Here is a 19,705-nt window from a genome sequence, read left to right on the forward strand (position 1 = left end):
AATGAAAGAATTTTGAGAAAATAGAAAGGAGGCGTTACTTTTGGGGCGTCCCTGGTATATTTCAATTTCCCTTGCAGCTTTGAAAATCTGTACCCATTGTGGAATGTTTGCAGAAATGTATCTGTACGTTTCCAGTTCTGTGACACAATGTAGAATTTTTGAAAGGTTTACAGGATCAAAAATTACTTCTATTTGGAAAAGGCTAGTTTTGTTTGAAATCATCTGGAGGTTTTGGTTTACAGAACACTGTCATTTTGGTTTGTAGCAGTCCTTACACAAGGTATTTTTGTCTTATCAGCTGGTGTATTAATCCCACATTTCTTTCTCAATCAGGCTTTGTCTGCAGCAGATCTCAACCTGGTGTTGTACGTCTGTGAAACTGTGGATTCTCAGCAGGTCTTTGGTCAGCAGCCTTGTCCCCTGACCCAGCCCGTCTTGCTTTCACTTATTCAACAACTCTCCACTGATCTGATGTCCCGTACAGAGCTAAAACTTAGGTAAGGATCTGTGTAGGTAGTACAGTTGTTGTCTTGCACGGTAACATCTACGATAATAATAATCGTTCATGTTCTCTTCTCAGTTATCTGGAGGACGCAATCATGAATTTAGATGACACAGACCCCGTGGCTCGCGATCACATGGGCTCTGTATTACATCAAGTCAGACAGAGACTCCACCAGTTCAACCAAGCAGAACCTCAGAGTAACACAAGTAAAAAAGCCCGACGACTTATGATGATGCTTCAGGGACTGGTGACTCCTCTAAGTTAAGCCTTCACCTGTGACTGGTAGTACTTATAACATCTGTAAAGACTTGCATTATAATTATACAAATCACATAACTGTATGTTACTAATTAGCCTTGCATAAAAAGCTCTAAGGAATACAACATTAATGTCTCATGTGTTAAGAAAATGTTTGAAGTCCATGTTTGGAATGAGTGACGGGTTAATACTGACCTAATCTAAGATGCTTCACATGTTATCTCTCATCGTTCTTCTTTCTAATGCAGTTGGCCCATTTTGTCTGGGTCTCTATTCTTTTATTTTGCATGGGTTAGACACAACCTGTGGTACGTAAAACTTATTGTTTCCCAGCAGCATTTGTGAAGCAGTTGAGGCTTAAATGCCTCGCCAAACGCAACAAATTGAGGGGTTGCATAGTCTGCAACAAATATAAATATTTGTAAGTGTCTGAAGAACAAGTTTCTGTCCCAGTTTAATTTCATACCTAGGCACGAAAGAGCATTTAGTTCTGAAGATCTGCCCTGAGAGCTGTAGAGCTCAATAGAAGTGTCGTGTTGAACAAGCATCCAAAAAATATATATTTTCAAAATACTTCAAATTAATGTTGGACTGTTATTTCTTGAAATATCGCCAGAGGAACATGTGTACCTTTGCATCATGTTAGGTTTGAAACGAAGGAAAATAAATCCAAAAATGGAAAAGTCTGGTATTCTCCTTTTTTTTGTGTTTAGTGCATAATGTTCTTGAACATTTACTATTTTTGTTGTTGTGATTTTACATTACGATTCCTTTTTATCTCAAAGGTATGAAAACTCCCTGTTTTGGATAATGTTTAAAAAAAAAAGTTCAATAAAAAGACTTTTCAGAAAATATCTGGGTGTGGAGTTATCCTTGAATCATTAGCATTGATTTCCCCTTTTTAACTCAAAACACTGAATGACACAAAACGTTTCCAAGATTTGGTTTACCAGCCCACATAAACCGCATTTAGATGCCACTTTTGTGATTTTTTTTCTTTGGTTCATTTTTACGATAGTTCAATGAAATGTTACAACTTTGGAATAAGTATTTGTAGACTGTTTTCATTCTGTGATGTTTAAAATAAATGCAGTACTTCAAACCATTTTAGTATTGGTAAATACTTTTGCATGAACGTATTTAGAGAAGGCATTGTAGAAATTTTAAGGGTACGGTTTCAAAAAATTTGTGTGCGTTTTTAAGTCTGTGTTTTGGAAAATTAATAGTAGATGATTTTAAACATTTTCAAACTAGAAACACAGAAATTTACATTGTAAAAGGAGGGAGTCCGTTCAGCCCATCAAGTCTGAGTATTCTGTTTGGAAACCAGCTGTTTTGCAGTCACTTCCTTTAGACCAGGGTCTTCACTGCTTGACCTGACTCACACAGTGGGGTTGAGAGGCCAGCGGTTGCTTCTACCCAGTCCGATTTTTGCTTTGCCGCCCATTTGGGGGGTCATAAGAGCATAAGAAATGCTAGACGAGAAAAAGACCAAGGTCCATCTAGATCGCCTTCCACCTTCCTGGCGGTCACATGCACATATATCCTGAACTACCCATGTACTATATCCCATAATATTTCCTAAAAGAAAACTATCTAGTCTGTGTTTGAAGAAATCAAGATTTCATGCTTCAACCATCTCCTTAGGGAGCCTATTCCACAGGTTCACTATTTGCCCACTGAAATAGTCTTTCCATACATTCCATAAGACGTAGAAGCAGGAGTAGGCCATTCGGCCCCTCGAGCCTGCCCCAACATTTAATAAGATTATGGCTAATCTTCTAACCTAATTCCATTTACCCACCCTATCCCCATATCCTTAATCCCTCTATCCTTTAGAAATCTATCAACCTCAGTCTTGAATATGTTCAAGGATTGGACATCCACAGCTTTCTGGTAGAAAATTCCACAAATTCACTACCCTCTGAATGGAGAAATGTTTCCTCAACTAGGTTCAAAAAGGCTGACACTTAATCTTGAGACTATGACCCCTAGTTTTAGATTCTCCAACCAGGGGAAATATTCGTTCTGAATTTTCCCCCACTAAGTTCCTCCACCCCCTTCGCCATATGTATGCCTGCCAGGCCCACTCTGACAACACTTCTCAAGCACACAAAGTCAGTCCTTGAAATTTGGCAGTTTTGCTTGGGTTTTTAGAACCTCACCAACTCCTATGTTGTCAAATGTGGCTGCATTGTGATCGCTGTTGCTTAATCCTTCTCCCACCTTTATGCTGGAGATTTGATCCTTCCTGTTACTCATTATCAATGTGGAATAATTACTAAAGGTGTCAAAGGTATCGCTTTGGTTAACTTAAACCAAATTGTTCCTTTTCTATCTTGTTTGCCCAGTATATGAACTTCCGGATGGTTTGCAAAGTCCAACTTGATCCCCAATTTCCAAGAGCTCAAATAATTTTATTTAATAGGTAAAGCTTTAAGCTTCTCTGATAAGTCCCACTCAAACAGATATAATGTCAGTGGACTTATCAGTGAAGTTTACAAATCGCAGTACCAAGGCGAACATAAACACTGCCTATGTCTATTGCTCCATGTGATGTTTCATATTTCAAAATCAGAGTTCTAAGGTGGCAAGCATTTTGCAAGGCAGATTAATTCTAGTGAAGGTACCTGATGGGTTTACTGCTTCATATTGCCAATTGCAATCCTCTTCCTGCATAGGGCTGTGTTTTACTGCTGAGTCAGGCTTTCGTGAAACCCATATCAAGAAAAGAAAAGGGAGAATTACCCTTTTGGTTGATTCTCTGCATCACTATAAACACATTTTAACCGGGTGCTCTTTATAATGACTAATCCTATTAACTGCATACATAAATTTACTGGCCGGTGCATGCAGAACCACATTTTAATATCCCTGTTCCTGTATTTGTGGTATTGTGTATTAATTTTCTATTCTATTTTAGTGAATGTTCCCTCTCAGGTCTTGTATAAAATTACAGGAAACATCTAGTGGGACAAAAACGTAGAAAAGGATGTATCATAGACTTGTTGGAAAAATGATACTACAATGTAATCCGATCTGTCCAATGAGGGCTCAAAAAATGACCAAAAAGAAGCTGAGATGTCTGTAGAGAGATTCTACAACCCTAGTTTATTTCACTTGTTTGCATATGTTGCTGGTATGATCAAAGATGGGAGACAAGCCATTTGGGACTCCATGCTTCAAGGAGCATGGGAGTGAGTGTAGCCGAACCCAGCAAATACACACACTACTGTATCGTGAGAGTTACCACGATAGGAACCCGGCTGTTAGTCGATTGGCGGATCACTTTTCCGGAGATGATAATCCCTCAAAAAAAAATAATTTGGCCACTCGAATCCACGACTGTTTGTGGGACATTGCTGCGTGCAATTGGCTGCCGCGTTTCACCCACAAATATTCAGTCAATTCACTTTACAGTATATTCTGTGAAGCGCTTTAAGATTTCTAGATGTGAAAAGCGCTATATCAAATGCAAGGATTATTATTATTACCAGTTTAATAGCTAAAGATTGAAATGAAGGCTTGTGCTGAGAAACCATACACATGGTGAGAAGTGGCTGTAGGCGAATCAGAAGACAGTAAGTAATCCAATTCAAGGGTCAAGTGACAATGTCAACATTTTAGGCAAAGCTTGAGTATCTTTTTGCTTTATCTGAACTCAATTGGATTATGTCCAGCAGTTTAAATATGCAGAGATAAGTGGCTTTGTGTTATCTTATCAAGTTGCTAACAATCATTTGGATTAACAATGGTGCTTTCATTTAAGTTATATCACCTGATGCATTGCCTTTCAGGAAACCAGGCCTGAATTTTGCTATAAACAGGAGGTCTCATTCCTTGGTTTCACCCTTTCCTCTGGAGGATGACTACCAAGCACAGCGCAAGGTAGAAGAAATCATTAACTGTCTCTCGTTGCCCACAAGCGTCACCTTAAAATCATTCCTGAAGCTGCTTACTAATCAGTGTGACTTTATCCCGGATTTTTCACTGAATGCAGCATCCCTGTACAGGCTGCTTCAGAAAGACGTAGCCTGGGAGTGGATGGAGGCCCGGACGGAAGCCGTTATTACTCTTAAGCAAGCTCTCGCAAGCGCACCCGCGCTCGTCAAACCAGACTCCTCATTACCTTTCCATTTAGAAGTGTCTGCGTCCGATACCACTCTTTCCGCCGCCTTACTCTTAAGAGCGACACGATCCGAGACATCCCATAGCTCACGAGTCTAGGACACTCTCACAAACAGAGCTCAAGTATAACCTGTGTGAGCGAAACCTTTGTGCCACCCTTTGGGGTAATTACACATGTTACCTCTATAGTAGGAGGTTGCCCTACAGTTCTCCAATCTGTGCGCAGCCCTAATACGTTTCTAGTTTTGAACATAGTCAAAGACGGGAGCGTCTCCAACTCGTGTCTGATGCACTGGTCCCTGCTCCCGCAAGAGGGAGACATTACCGTCAGGCACACAGACTATTATTGGCCACTCACTCCTTTGTGAGTAGACACCAGACGTCTCTCCAGAACCGCCACAGCCTTTATTCCAACTGGCGCCCATGGATTTGGACCGTTCCAACTGTATCCAAGTTTTCACCAAAGGCACCAGCGTTTACACTCATGAAATAAACGCCAAACACGGGGTTTGGTTCATCTGCTGTTTTACCAGACTCGGAGCCTGTTTCGATGTGTCACTCCTGTACCCCACATTCCGCCCAATCCGCTGAGTTTGCAGCGATTGCTTTGTGCCCTGAAGACCTTTCCCCGCATCCACAAGACCCCTTGTGTTACTTTCCAGCTCCGTCCTGCGTGGGTAACGCGTTTAACTGAACCTCTCCCCTTTTGGAAGGCAAACAAATTCACCTCCTCCGACGGCTCACCTCTCCCGCACGCCTCGTTGCTCTGATATATTTGTCGTTTACCCTCAGCAGTAGCCCACCCTCCCTTGGTTTATAAAATGGAAAAATCATCGATAGTTTACCTCTTTTTGTTCTGGTTCACGTGAAGCCAGCACTCTTGTGCAACAGGGGGCTCAAGAGTGCGAGCCGTGGTCGTTCACCCCCCCACCCCCCCGCCAGCCCTCAGGGAGCCTGCGAGCATTACTTGGACATCGCCTGTTTGCAAAAACAGGATAAATCACTACCTACCGTATGTATATAAATGTAAATATAAACACAATGCTTTTCTTCTTAACTGTTTAACATGGAGTGCATTGGCCTCAAAGCAGCAAAAATGTTATAGGTCTTCTAGAGATGACCTCTAGTCCCACAACCAAACCTGGGGGATGGGGGAGGAGATGTTAACATCTCTGGACAACCTATAACATTTTTGCTACTTTGAGGCCAATGCACTCCCATTTTAAACAAGTAAGAAGAAAAGCATTGTGTTTATTAAGTGTCCAGGCAGCCACATTGGCCTTTTAAGAGCATCGGGAATCATGGTAGGAGGCGTCTGCCTATTCAGGTGGACGATAAAGATCCCTTGGGGCTTTTCGAAAAGAGGCGGAAGTTTCTCCCCTGTGTCCTGGCCAACAATTCCCCCAAATAAAATCGGTCACTCACTCCGCGGCTGTTTGTGGGGTGTTGCAGTGTGCAAACTGGCTGTCGCGTTTCGCCCACAAAATACACAGTCACTACACTTTACAGTTTACACTTTGAAATGTCTCGACGACCTTGTAAGCATTGTATATCAAAATACAACGATTCTTATTATAAACCGTAGACTCTATGTGGGATAGCCACCTCGGGGGAATCTTGAGGCAACTTCTAGAAACCGCGAATGTACGGGCGACCCCTCCTCCATATTAAAAAAAAACGGGCTAATACCGTAAGTACCGGGCGATGATAATCAAATCCCATCAAATGCTTCAAGTGCGGATTTGGCTATGACAGGAGTTGGGTTGAATCATTCGGAAATTAAATTTATAATCCGCTGCAAAACGAAAGAAGCCAGGCAAATGGTTCAATCTCTCTCCTCCCTCCTTCCCTCCCTGAGATGTTGTGTGGATGGCTCAGGGTGTAAGCACTTGACTGAGAGGCGGAGTTGTGGTCTGACTGTGTGTTGGGAAGCATTGAGTTGATCAGATCAGCACTGAGACACCCAGACAGACACCAGTGACTCCACACAACACACACACACAACACACACACAATGGGCTCCCGTTTGCACTGTGTGTATTTCCTCTTATCCATTGGTAAGTCTAACATATGTGTTTTTTTTAAAAAAGTGCAATGTTTTTCCAGGGCAAAAAAAGAACAAAACAAAGCAAACCATCAACTAATTATCTTTATGGTTGAGACGGTAGTTTTGTTTTTTTTTTTTTAAAAAAAGGATATTAAAATAAGATTTTTTTGGGGGGGGAATGAATTGGATGTGAAAGTGCAGTGAGTTTCGTTTGATGGATATTGTTATATATGTATTTTTTTAAAAAGAGGGAGGGAAGGAGTGGGTGAATGGTATAACTTTCCCAGGAATGTTAATGATTAAATGAACGTGTAATCTTGTTATATGTTATATGCATTCGATGGGATAAGAGGAGAGAGAGAAAAGAATTTGCATTTACTGTGTGAGAGTGTAACAACAACAACAACAAGATTCCATTTATAAAGCGCCTTTCACGTCAGGAGGACGTCCCAAGGCACTGGTAAGTAAGTAAGTGTAAGTAAGTGTAAGTAAGAAGACTGGACCACAAACAGTGGCATTTGGTTTGTTGACTCAGCGACTGACCACTTGTTCAGCTCTTGTGAGAGCTGTACATAATAATAATAATTATTGTGAGAGCTGTACATAATAATAATAATTATTATTATTTAATTATTATGATAATAATAAATGTAAGTTGTTATAAATAATATATTTTTAAATAATTATTATACCCAAGGAATGAATGGTTGCCTTGCTAAGAGAGACTGAATCAATATTGCACGTGTGCCCATATTTTGTGAATAAAATCTTCTCTCTTTGCTTCTGGCTACTCCAGCCTTGCAGTCTGTGGGTCTGAATCTGTTTCAGGAGGGATTCGGATTTAAAGGGTTATATTACATATATATATATATAGATATATAAAAGGGATCGTTCTGATTCTTCTTGTGGGTCCAGAGGCTTTTCCTGGATACAAAACCCATCAGATTGAGAGATTGAGCCACGCTCTTCAATATTACAAAGCTGTGGGATTTAGATCCTAAGAATGACACAGAATAACACAGACAGGAGTGAGGAAACCTTGATTGAAATTAAAAACCATTTACTCTACAGCCCCCACCCCCTCTCCCAGAGCAACAGGCTTGAAGTTGTTATTTTAGTGTTATTTTCCAACCAGGTGCCAGGCAGTGGGTCAGTTTGACATCACTAGGGATGGATGGTGGGCAGAAGGGAAGGGACAGTGTTGGGAGAAGGAGTCAGAGGAATGGACTTGTATTTAAACCAATGAGTGAGTGAGTGAGGGAGGGCATGGAGGGAGGGAGGGAGTGAATGGTACCTGACCAAGAGACTGAACTCAATTTCATCTGTGCCCGTATTTTCGTCAATAAAATGTATGTCTTTCTCTGGCATCTCAAGTCTTGCAAACAGTAGCCTATATTAGACATGCCTCCCACACTGACTGCGATGGGTTTATCCAACATGCATCGGACGTACAAGCGCTCTGGGATGCTATATAAATGCATGTTGTTGTTGTTGTTGTTGGATTGATCAGAGAGTTAGCACATGCTGTCTGTCTGTCTGTCGGTGCTAACTGGTGACTTTTTAACCCTGTGGACACATTTCTCCCAGATTGAAAGCCTGGTCGAAAAACTCTTAACCCATTTTTTTTTTTTACCCCCACCTCTGTAACATCAGTAAAATGCTCACGGATGCTCAGTGTTCTGATGATCCAGTTTGCTGCTCAGAATAATTTCTAATTGAAATGTCAATTTGATGGGAATAGTTCCAATCCTGTAGTTGGGCTTCAGCGAGTTAACTTGTCTTTGGAATGCTAAAGGGTCTAACATTGGGTTGCGTTGACTGCCTTTTAGGATTTCCATCTGTAACTCCAGCAGCTATGATGGGGTATTTTTTCCTGGTCAGCCTATGATTGACACACAAGGAAACCTATCACCATTCTTTAGGGTAAAACCAGACTGAGAGCTTCACGTATTATCTTGCGAATTACAGGTTTAAAAAAAAACGTGGCTGGAATGGAATGTGCATTCTTTCCCTCAGGGACATATTCTGCTTACCTAAGTCTGGAAAGTATTAGGCACAGGTTGGCACAAGCCAAGGCTTGGGGACACCGGAGTATGTGTTATGGTGTTGCTGGAGTTTAACCAGCTAACCCTATATATTTTCCATTGATATCACTGTCTGGCAAGCTTTCCCGCTGCTTGTCCACCTGGACCACCCTTACTTAGAGCTTTGGCTTGCAGGTTAACAGGAGCTGACTTGGAGGATTCCCTGCCCGCAGTGACCGATCTGCCCCTCTAAGTCCTGCCAATCACCCAGGTTGGCTGTTCTGTCATCAGCAGTGCCATGGAATAGTGCGGACCTGTCTGGCTCAGCAACTGGATGTCCAAGACCGCCACAGAGGATTGACTCCATTCTCGCCAGTTCAGCTCAAAGGAGACCCCCTCCCCCTTACGTCTCTCCCAGGGGGCATAGTGAGGATGGCGCATCTAGTGTCAGTATTGTATGCTGCTTCCCCACCCCACTCTTTTAGTAACCATAAAGCTAAGTAATTGGTTCACACTTAACTGCAGGGCTGATATCTCTTTGTACCTCTACCCATTGGTTATGTTTCTTATTTCAGCTGTAAAAACATTTGGTTGTCCCAAATGTGGAAACTTAAATTTTAAAGTCGGATCCACAATGAGGATCCTCATCCATCCTCATTGTGGAGTCCTGTAGCTCAGTGGTTAGAGCACTCGCCTGGCAAGTAAGACACCTGCTTTCAATTCCAGGCAGGGCGAAACCTTGGGCAAGTTTCCTTACTCCACACACCTAATAAAACAAAACAATAATAAATTGGTCATTTTCAATCCACGACTGTTTGTGGGACACTGCTGTGCGCAATTGGCTGCCGCGTTTCACCCACAAATATACAGTGAATTCACTTTACAGTCTATTCTGTGAAGCGCTTTGAGACGTCGAGAGGACGTGAAAAGCGCTATATCAAATGCAAGGATTATTATCACTGGCATTCAGGGTTCACCTTGGGAGGGAGTTATTTGAAGAACAGCAGGATTAATTCCAAGATCATTCAGTTTCCCTCGATACTGAAATGGGAAGGGATTTCGAGAAATAAGACTACGAGAGAAGGGATATCGAGGTATACAATTAATCCTTTTAAGGATTATTGGAAGGATCCTCAATGGAATCAATGGTTCCTCAGAGAAAGAAGACTCTGATTCTGTTGTGTTCAAATGATCAGTGTCTGTTGTTGGTTATAAAAGCACAACCACAATAGCCAGACGTCTGGTCAAGATTGTTGATGCAATACATTTCTTGGTGTTATCCCAGGATTGCTTTGAGTGGGCAGGGGATTGTTGTGTACTTCACACCAGAATGATGTCAATATTAAGAGTTATTATAAAAGGCGTGATAGGGTTAAATTAGTCCGTTGAAGAAAATTGTCTGCTAAAAGAAACAATGGATTCTGTCTGCGTTTTCGAAGACTCAACGCTTGGGGGTGGGGTTAGCGATGGTTGTACTGTAATTGCGTTCCACTCATTAAAACCCAAATGAGTATCTTTCCTGAATTATAAAAGCTTCTCAAAGCCATTCAGGATGAGATAGTAAATCCAAGAGGCACGCCATGCAAATTAACTGGTAAATTGAATGTTTGCTCCAATACATCCATTGTAGAATTGTCATTAGGACCTATTACAGCAGTGAGATTTCAACTGCACGCTGAAGCCACAATTGCAAGAGGCTTCGCAGCACTGCCCTTAAAATGGTGGTGCAGGAGGATTCCAGGGATTTGGGATGTAAAACAACCATGCATTTACACTTCAGGCAGTGTAGCGTTTCGGAGCGCTTAACAGTGTGGAGCCTGATGCCGAGCAGGGGGGGAGGTGGGGGAGTGGAAGGTTACTAAAAATATGGTTGCCCCTCTTCAACCATGCTTACCTGCAATTCCTCCCTCCCACCGGCTTGGAGTCAGGCTGTTAAGCGCTCTGAGACGCTACCCTGCCTGGAGGGCGCTTAAGTGCAAGTTGTTGTTGTTGAAGAGGAAGGTCTCCAGACGTAATCTGAAAATAGGGAAGGAGTGGGCAAGGCAGAGGGATTGAGGTATTATTCACTCAGTTACTGGATATCACATCACGTAGGGCATCTTCACTATTTCTTCACAACTCCAGAACATTACTAACCGTGGAATTGGGTTGTCAGTCTGCTCCCGAGTGAGCTGAGTTATTATGTATCTCAATTGGATACACAACTTCTTTGGAGGTCACAAACATTGCCTCATGATAAACAGACGCTTAACTTCTGCACAGGAGTCCCTGCGGGAACCTTACTTGATCCCAGACAACTATTCTTGTCTCTTAATAGCCAGGTTGATTATTAAAATGTTGACCTTGGTTATTGATTACATTATCCACTGGAGAGTGATTAAGGTCCCAACATCTAATGCATAAGAGGGGGTGTTTAATCATTGCAGGCACAATTAGGCAGATTTGGTAATGGGCAGGCGAAATGGCAGGCTGAGACCAAGTCAATAACTTTGAAGCCTGACTCTGATGCTGCTTAGCCATCACGACTCTATAAAGGGTGCAAGCTTTATAATGACGAATATCGAACACCTTTGCCGTGATCTATAGATCTAATCCACAGGAGGCAAGTGTACAACACACGCAATTATAGGATGGTAGAGTGGGGAATCATCAAGAATGATTGGTTACTTTAGTGTTCTACAAAACCTGTACTCTTTATGTATTGCCTTGTTGTAGCACTTTGGCAAACTGCTAAGAAAATCCATCTCTTGCTGTTGGATTCAGTATGCAGCAAGATCCCTCCTGGTTACCAAAGAGCCAGCCTTGAGCAACATTGAGCAGACATTGCCAGACTGTCGCTCGCCAAAGGGATTACCAGCATAATACCATTGGGTTTGAGGTTAATCTCCAGGTGTATACAGGGACACTCGGCTCTGTGCAGTGGATCATAGCATTCTGTTCCACCTCTAAAAATCCGCAAATGATGGCAGTGGCGATGCTTCTCCCCTGTTCGTGGAACTCTCACAGCCAGTTTCATAAAACGGAACCCTTTATAGCCGTTTAAACCCATGCAACCTCCCCACTTTTGGAGCCACAGTTGCTGGAACATTTACAATGTCTGATCTGTTATCCATTAATGCCTAAGCACCGTTTGATATGAACAACCACCAAGCATCATGTTTTATGAGACATCTGGTCTTAACAGAACTTTTCCAGCTGCAACCACATAATATACTGTACATGCCTCCCTCCCCACACACACAGCCCTGCTCAGCAATGCAGGCAAATGATGATTCCACGCCTTCGCTTTCTAGCTGAGACGTATGGATTGGTTTCATCATTACTAACGGGCCCTCCAAAGGCAACAACAACAACAACAACAACTTGCATTGGTATAGCGCCCTTCACGCAGGGCAGTGCTGCGGAGCCTGACACCTAGCCGGGGGGAGAGGGAGGAGATGACCATAAGCACGATCAAAGAGGAAAGTCTTGAGTCGTGATTTAAAAGAGGGGAAGGAGGGGGCAAGGCGGAGGGATTGGGGAGCAGAGGAGAGTTCCAAAGCTTCTGGGTGTAGTGGCTGAAACCCTGGCCACAAATGGAGGGGCAGACAACCACGAGGGACAAGCAGGAGGCCAGAGCCAGCGGGTAGTAAGGAGGTTGGAGAGGCAGAGAAATGCCCGGGCATGAAGCGATTTGATGACAAGACAGTATCCTCCATTTTGCAAAGGACTAGGGTGACATGAGGGAGGGAAAGAAGGAAGGAAGAACGGAAGGCAAAATTATTTTTTCTGACAATTCATTCAATACTGGCCTGTGGTTCAGAAGGTAAGATTGCATTTTTGTGACACCTTTACAGTGACGATCAAACCCACTGGAGGAAAACAAAAGGAAAGTGCACTTGCTCCTGACTGACCAACACACCAATATACTGATGAGATTGGCCAATGCAAAGTATTCTGAGAACAGAGATAAGCCTGGAGAGTTTGTAGCTTATGCATTAAGGCAGCAATCACCTTGCTCTGCCTGCCAGATGCTTCACTGTCAATAGACTCCTCAGTCATTAACCAGCTTCAGTATTCCAGAGGTGAAGTAGAAACAGCAGCAGCAATCGAGGAGAAAATGGCACAAGCAATTACATGGAATTAATCAACGGACGCTTCTTAACTGGATGCTATGAAGCAGGTCAGATGATATGCTTGGTTTAATGGTCCTCAGTCCACCGGGATTGATTAATTATTAGGATGTGGATGATTATTGGGCTACATTGAACACTGTCTGTCTAGATTAGATAATGTAATAAAGCCTGAAAATAAAATCAGCCACACGGAAGACTTTCTGTGGAAGGATAAACTAGGAGAGGGGCTCCTTGAAGAAATAAGTGGGAAGCAAACCATGAAATAATATTGAAGAAATTGGCTTTTTTTTATGCTTGGACCGATATTTGTCCTTGCTCATTCATCTTATTGTCGTGGGACATTCCTGTACAAAGCGGTGCGTTGGTACATAATTACAGTCACTACTCTTTTAATATGCTATATCAAATGCTATAATTATAATAATAATCCTTGCATTTGATATGGCGCCTTATTACGTCTTCTAGACGTCTCAAAGCGCTTCACAGAATATACTGTAAAGTGATTTGACTGTGTGTTAAATGCTCCAAGACACTGCCTCGCTTGAAGGGGGCTATATAAATGCGAGTTGTTGTCGTCTTCTCAACTACTCAGCAATGTCTTGCTATAACATAGTTGTTTGCCTAACCGTAACTTGACAATAAACAGTTTAAAACAAAACTGTTCACTATAAATAAATCTGAATCAATTGCCCAGCTGCTCCAGAAGTCGTTGCGTGCGAGTGAGAGTTGGGATTCGGTGTAATAAGCTGTCTGATTAACTTCAAAACGGAACGGGAGGCAACCCACCAATTTGAATTCGTTTACAACATTTCCCCCCGATCGATCAGATTGTAAATGACAAATGTGCATTCGGGGAAATCTCTTCCCCGTACACAAAACTGGCTACCGAGCAGGTCAATGGGTTTATTGTGAAACACGCTTTCTTAATTGTCTATTTTCGCTGGGGACTCATTGAAGTAATTAGGGAATTGAAGTAAACAGCAGTACCTGCACGCAATATTCAGCACTACAGCTCCCTCACACGCTAATGGGAAATCAAACCTGGATTGCACTAACTTGTCACTGTATGTATTTATCCTTTTGAGTGCTGGTGTGGACTACTTCAGCATTTAGGCTATTTTACAAACATTCGCGAAGAAAGCGATGTGGGAATGTCCAAAAGGCCAACGTTATGAAGTAGAAATTAACTGCCTTGTATTTCTGACTGTGTAGTATTCAGGGGGTGGGGCAGTGCAGTGTTCTTTACCTCAGGTGTCAGCCTGGTTCAGTACTCTTACCCTGAGTCAGAAGGTTGGTGGTTCAGACCCCTCATTGGGGCTTTGAACTCGCGTGATTGACATTCAAATACAGTGCTGGGATACGCTGCGGTGTCAGTGGTTCTGTGCCTCGGAGGAGACGTTAAAACTGAGGTCTTGTTCAAATGGATGTTAAAGATCCCACGGTACTATTCAATAAGAGAAGGGAGTTTCTCTTAGTATCCTGGACAGCAATTCCCCAAATAAAATTGGTCATTCACTTTCTGGCTGTTTTTGGGACATCGCTGTCCACAAATTGGCTGCTGCGTTCGTCTACAAAATCGGGCAGCCACGAACATTACGGTAAATCCTGTGAAGCGCTTTCAGGCATGCTCCTGATGTGAAAGGTGCTATATTAAATGCAAGGATTCTTATTATTTCTTGTCTTGGAATTGGCATTGTTTGGTGTGTCCAATGCAGGGTGAAATGTTGGGCACGTTTTCTTATTCCACACTCCTCTGCTTACCTAGCAGTAAGTAGGAACCCAGTTGTTAATCAATTGGCAGATGGAGCCTAGCGGATTGGCGGGTATAATTCCTTCAAAACAAAACAATGAATTGGTCACTCAATCCACTACTGTTTGTGGGACACTGCTGTGTGCAATTGGCTGCCGCGTTTCGCCCACAAAATATACAGTGAATTCACTTCACAGTATATTCTGTGAAGCGCTTTGAGACGTCTAGAAGACGTGATAAGGCGCTATATCAAATTCAAGGATTATTATTGTCATTACTTTTTAAATCCATTAGCACAATAAATGGTGAAAATATAGAAAACATAATCTTAACGGGCATCATGGGGGTGGTGAAAAACTATCATACAGTGAATACATAAATGCATACGATAAAGACATACGTTGACCCAAGATATTGGGTTCCCCATTCTGTTGCAATGTGCATAAATCTAAATTCCACTGTTCATTATCTGACAGCAGAAAAAATAGTTCTCGTGTGTGCGATATGGCTCGAAACTAATCCATCACAGCTCTGAGTGAGTCTAGGACTGTAGTTTACAGAACTGGTGAGTCAGATCATTGTGATGTACAGCATAGCATTTTATATAGTACCTATCATGCAGGGGAACATCACGAAGATTCATTAGTACATTAGTACAGTCTCTATTGTATTGGGTGTGAGAGGTAATAATACAATATGTAGGTCTATCTATTATACATCCCCAAACTATTTGCTAGATGTCTGCTTCAGCTTCTTTCCTAGCTCCTGATCACTTAGTCATGCTGCCTTTGTGAATCTGAACTATAATATATAATAATAAATAATCCTTGCATTTGATATAGCGCTTTTCACGCCTTCTCGACGTCTCAAAGCGCTTCACTGAATAGACTGTAAAGTGAATTGACTGTATATTTGTGGGCGAAACGCGGCAGCCAATTGCGCACAGCAGTGTCCCACAAACAGTCGTGGATTGAAAATGGCCAATTTATTATTGTTTTGTTTTTTGGAAAGATTATTATTAGGCGTGTGGAGTAAGGAAACTTGCCCAAGGTTTCACCCTGCCTGGAATTGAAAGCTAGGTGAGTGCTCTAACCACTGAGCTACAGGACTCCACTATTGCTCTGGGTTTCCGTTCTGAATCCCATTTAGCGTCTTCTGTACCTCTATACAATATTCCCTTCAGAGCTGTCACTTTTCTTCACTGAACAGCCTGAGCTTGACTAGATGTTGCTCATAGGCCATCCCTCTTAACTCTTGCTAAATGAGCTCTCAGCCAAAATTATCAATCAAAAAAATCCCAGATTAACATGATTGTAGTGCATGAGTGGATGCTGCAATTAATTTAGAGATGAAAATACCTTCTTTTCATTATAACCCAAACATCATACATCTGCCTTTTACAAGGGTTCGTGTGCAGTTCACTGCCAATAACACTGCACTCTGCAAGCTCGCAGCTTATTAAAGAGGTGAAGGTCCAAACTCACATCTGTATTTTTTTTATTATTAATAATAATAATCCTGGCATTTGATATAGGGCCTTATCACGTTGTTGAGACGTCTCAAAGTGCTTCACGCAAAATACTGTAAAGTGATTTGACTGTGTATTTTCTAGGCGATACGTGGCATCCAATTGCGCTCAGTTTTATCAATTTTATCGTTAATGATGGGGTTTATGTGTTGTGTTGACTATTGTGACGGACTGCTTTATTGTGATATTTGTCACTTTTTGTGTGTGACTACATCTGTCTGCTGAATATGTAACGGGACCTGATCCTGCCAAACTCCAAGAATTTCATTCTGGATCTCAAACAATGTCCGAAACACAGAATCCAAGCAACATGCAGTATTTTAAATGTGACAAAAACCGGCTACAAGCATTATTGAATAAACCGATTTGAACAAGGCTGGGTTAATGTTAGGTGGTGTTGGCTTTATTGAAGACAAGTTCAGTGTATCATATGTGTTTGATCTTCACTGAAACCTCTTCTGAATGTGCACAAAAACAAATTTAGCAAGGAAACCCAGAACAGTATTTTTAGATTCACAAAAGCAGCGTGGCTTAGCGATCGGGAGTCAGGAGGAAAGGAGAAGCAGACATCTACAGCATTGCGGGCACTAAAAGCTTTTTGCTTTCATTTCCAGCTTTTGTCTTCATCCCAGCTGCTGCCACTGACAAGAAATGCAATCACATTTACAAGGGATTTGCAGAGTGCCTGCTCAAGCTGGGAGAGAGTCTGACCAGAAGTATGGAGGAGGAAGGAGAAGAGGTGAAGGAGCTGGACACGGTGTGTCGGTGAGTTCATGGTCTCCTCTTGGAGATAATAATAATCCTTGCATTTGATATAGCGTCTTATCATGTCTTTGAGATGTCTCAAAGCGTTTCACAGAACATACTGTCAAGTGAATTGAATTTTGTGGGCTAAAAGCAGCAGCCAATTGCGCACAGCAGTGTCCCACAAATAGATGTGGATTGAGTGACCAATTTATTAATATTATTTTTGGGGAAGGAATTATTGCCCCCACCAATTGACTAGCAACTGGGTTCCTACTTATTGCTAGATAAACAGAGGTGTGTGGAGTAAGGAAACTTACTTGTCCAATGTTTCACCCTGCCGGGAATCGAACCCAGGTCTCTTGCTTGTAAGGCGAGTGCTCTAACCACTGAGATACAGGATGCCGATGAGCTCTTTCCAAATGTGTTCGCTGACATTTGGGAGAGCAAGGATTCCGGCCCTGCAATTCAAGCTCAGTTCTTTGGCTACTACTAGAAAGAAGGCAGCGGCTGTTTTCGAGACATTACTGCGAGCAAATTGGCTGCTGCATTTGCCTGCAAAATACGCAGTGAATCCTTGCGAAGTCATCCAGATGGAGAAGGCAATCAACATGTCTCAAGGAGACCTTTACCTACAATAAAGAAGAAAGTAGATTTGAGAGTAATTACTGTGAAATGCTTGGAAACATATCAATATTATAGAACTATTAAAATTCTTCTCTCTAACGGTTAAATAATATCGGCTGATTCGTGGTTATTTTGGCTGTGTCCAACTCTCTTGGAAATCAATGGACTTGGATGTTAAATTGTCACTGAAAGATGTGGACTGGAAACAGCCAGACCAGCAGTAAATAGGAACCCGGTTGTTAGTCGATTGGCAGATCGCTTTCTGGGGGTAATAATCCCTCAAAAAAAATGTGATCACTCAATCCACGACTGTTTGTAGGATACGCAAATGACTGCCGTGTTTGTCCCACAAAATACACAGTCACTCCATTTTACAATATATTCTGTGACGCACTTTGAGATGTCTCAGTGACGCGATTAGGCGCTATATCAAATGCAGGAATTATTATCATTGTCTGACTCTCCCACTGATGTTGGTATAATTTACAAATTAAGGCTTGAGACGCTTTGGGTTCAAAAAGGAAGCTTCTTTGCCCTTTGTACTGATTCAACCAAAATCTCACGCACCTTAAAACGTGACTTTAAAACTAAAATACCAAGAAAAGCATTAAAAGCAAATTGATTTTGAGTCAGTGCTGGTTTTTAGCAGTGACTCTGATTGTTCAAACGGCAGGGAAAGGTCATACAACATTATCTTCAGTAATACGCTATTAATTTATAATAAGATTTGGAAAGGTTCCTTTTGACTTGAAGCCCCAAATCCCAAATAAGACATTTCAGAAATTAGATTTTTTTAATATAACTGAGGGGGATTATTGGACACCTTTTCCTTTCAAAGCACCATAGAATCTTTTAACAACCACTTGGACAGGCAGACGGCACCTCCAACAGTGCAGCACCCACCCACCCCCCCCACTAATGCACTGGAGTGTCAGCACAGGCACGAAAGGTTCCAGGACCTGAGATGGATCTTGAACTCACAGCCTTCTGACTCGTAGATGAGACCGCTACCAACTGAGCCAGGCTAACGCGAGGGACTCCTGTGATTTAGTGAATTTGGATGAGGGAGGGATATTGGTCGGGACATAGATATTTTCCTACCCCGCCTCAAAACGACTCTCACTTATTTTCCCCCACAGATCCTGGGACGACTTCCACTCGTGCGCTGATTCCGTCCTGGAAGGTTGTCCCGACGAGGCTGCTTCCATCTGGGAATCGCTGAGAAAAGAGTCTAAGAAATTGAAGTTCGAGGGAAACTTGCACGAGCTGTGCAGTTCCAGGGTCAGGCTGTCGGGCACCATGCAGGAGCTGGATGGAGACGAATCCAACAAGCAGAGCTTGACAGGCTCCGCCGACTCTCTGTGGTGTGGCCTCACCACCCCCGTCCTGTCCTTCGCCGTGCTGATGGTCAACATGTAATGACAGAGAACAATGTGCACTGTAGGTCCACTCCCCTCTTGCCGTCAGCCTCTTGCCAACAGGACTGAGCCCTGGGGCCCAGCACAGTGTTCCCACTGCACTTCGGTTCTCTTTGAATGTTAATAGTAATAATAATAATGATAATAATAATAATAATAATAATCCTTGCATTTGATACAGCGCCTTATCACGTCTTTGAGACGTCTCAAAGCGCTTCACAGAATATACTGTGAAGTGAATTGACTGTATATTTTGTGGGCGAAACGAGGCAGCCGATTGCGCACAGCAGCGTCCCCACAAACACCCATGGATTGAAGTGACCAATTTATTATTATTTTTTGGGAAGGAATTATTACCCCCGGAAAACCGATCGGCCCATCGACGAATAACTGGGTTCCTATTTACTGCTGGGTAAACAGGCGTGTGGAGTAAGGAAGCTTGCCCAACATTTCGCCCTGCCCGGGAATCGAACCCAGGTCTCTCGTTTGCGAGGCGAGTGCTCTAACCACTTAGCCGCAGGACTCCACATCCTTTTTTTTACATGTTGCCCTTTTTTCTCT

At 42.5% G+C, this 19,705-nt stretch overlaps 2 protein-coding genes and 1 non-coding gene across 6 annotated transcripts in view; 2 read left to right on the forward strand and 1 right to left on the reverse strand.

The window, feature by feature from the left end:
• Positions 1–1,615, forward strand: part of edc4 (enhancer of mRNA decapping 4) — a 39,083-nt gene extending 37,468 nt beyond the window's left edge. For all 4 annotated transcript variants that reach the window (XM_042340261.1, XM_042340262.1, XM_042340263.1 and 1 more), the window contains exons 28-29: positions 334–497; positions 581–1,615. In XM_042340261.1, the coding sequence (XP_042196195.1) occupies positions 334–497; positions 581–770 (354 nt within the window). In that variant the 3' untranslated portion in view covers positions 771–1,615. The remainder of the gene's footprint in view (positions 1–333; positions 498–580) is intronic.
• Positions 1,616–10,680: 9,065 nt separating this feature from the next.
• On the forward strand, positions 10,681–19,145 carry nrn1la (neuritin 1-like a). Its single transcript, XM_007889592.2, has 4 exons — positions 10,681–10,714; positions 11,678–11,731; positions 16,988–17,120; positions 18,866–19,145. The coding sequence occupies exons 1-4, from the start codon at positions 10,681–10,683 to the stop codon at positions 19,143–19,145; spliced, it is 501 nt and encodes a 166-aa protein (XP_007887783.2).
• On the reverse strand, positions 17,432–17,503 carry trnav-uac. The gene has a single exon. It is a non-coding gene; the product is annotated as a tRNA-Val (tRNA).
• Positions 19,146–19,705: the final 560 nt, after the last annotated feature.

The sequence above is a fragment of the Callorhinchus milii genome, unplaced genomic scaffold, assembly GCF_018977255.1.
Source record: "Callorhinchus milii isolate IMCB2004 unplaced genomic scaffold, IMCB_Cmil_1.0 Scaffold14, whole genome shotgun sequence".
NCBI classification, from domain to species: domain Eukaryota; kingdom Metazoa; phylum Chordata; class Chondrichthyes; order Chimaeriformes; family Callorhinchidae; genus Callorhinchus; species Callorhinchus milii.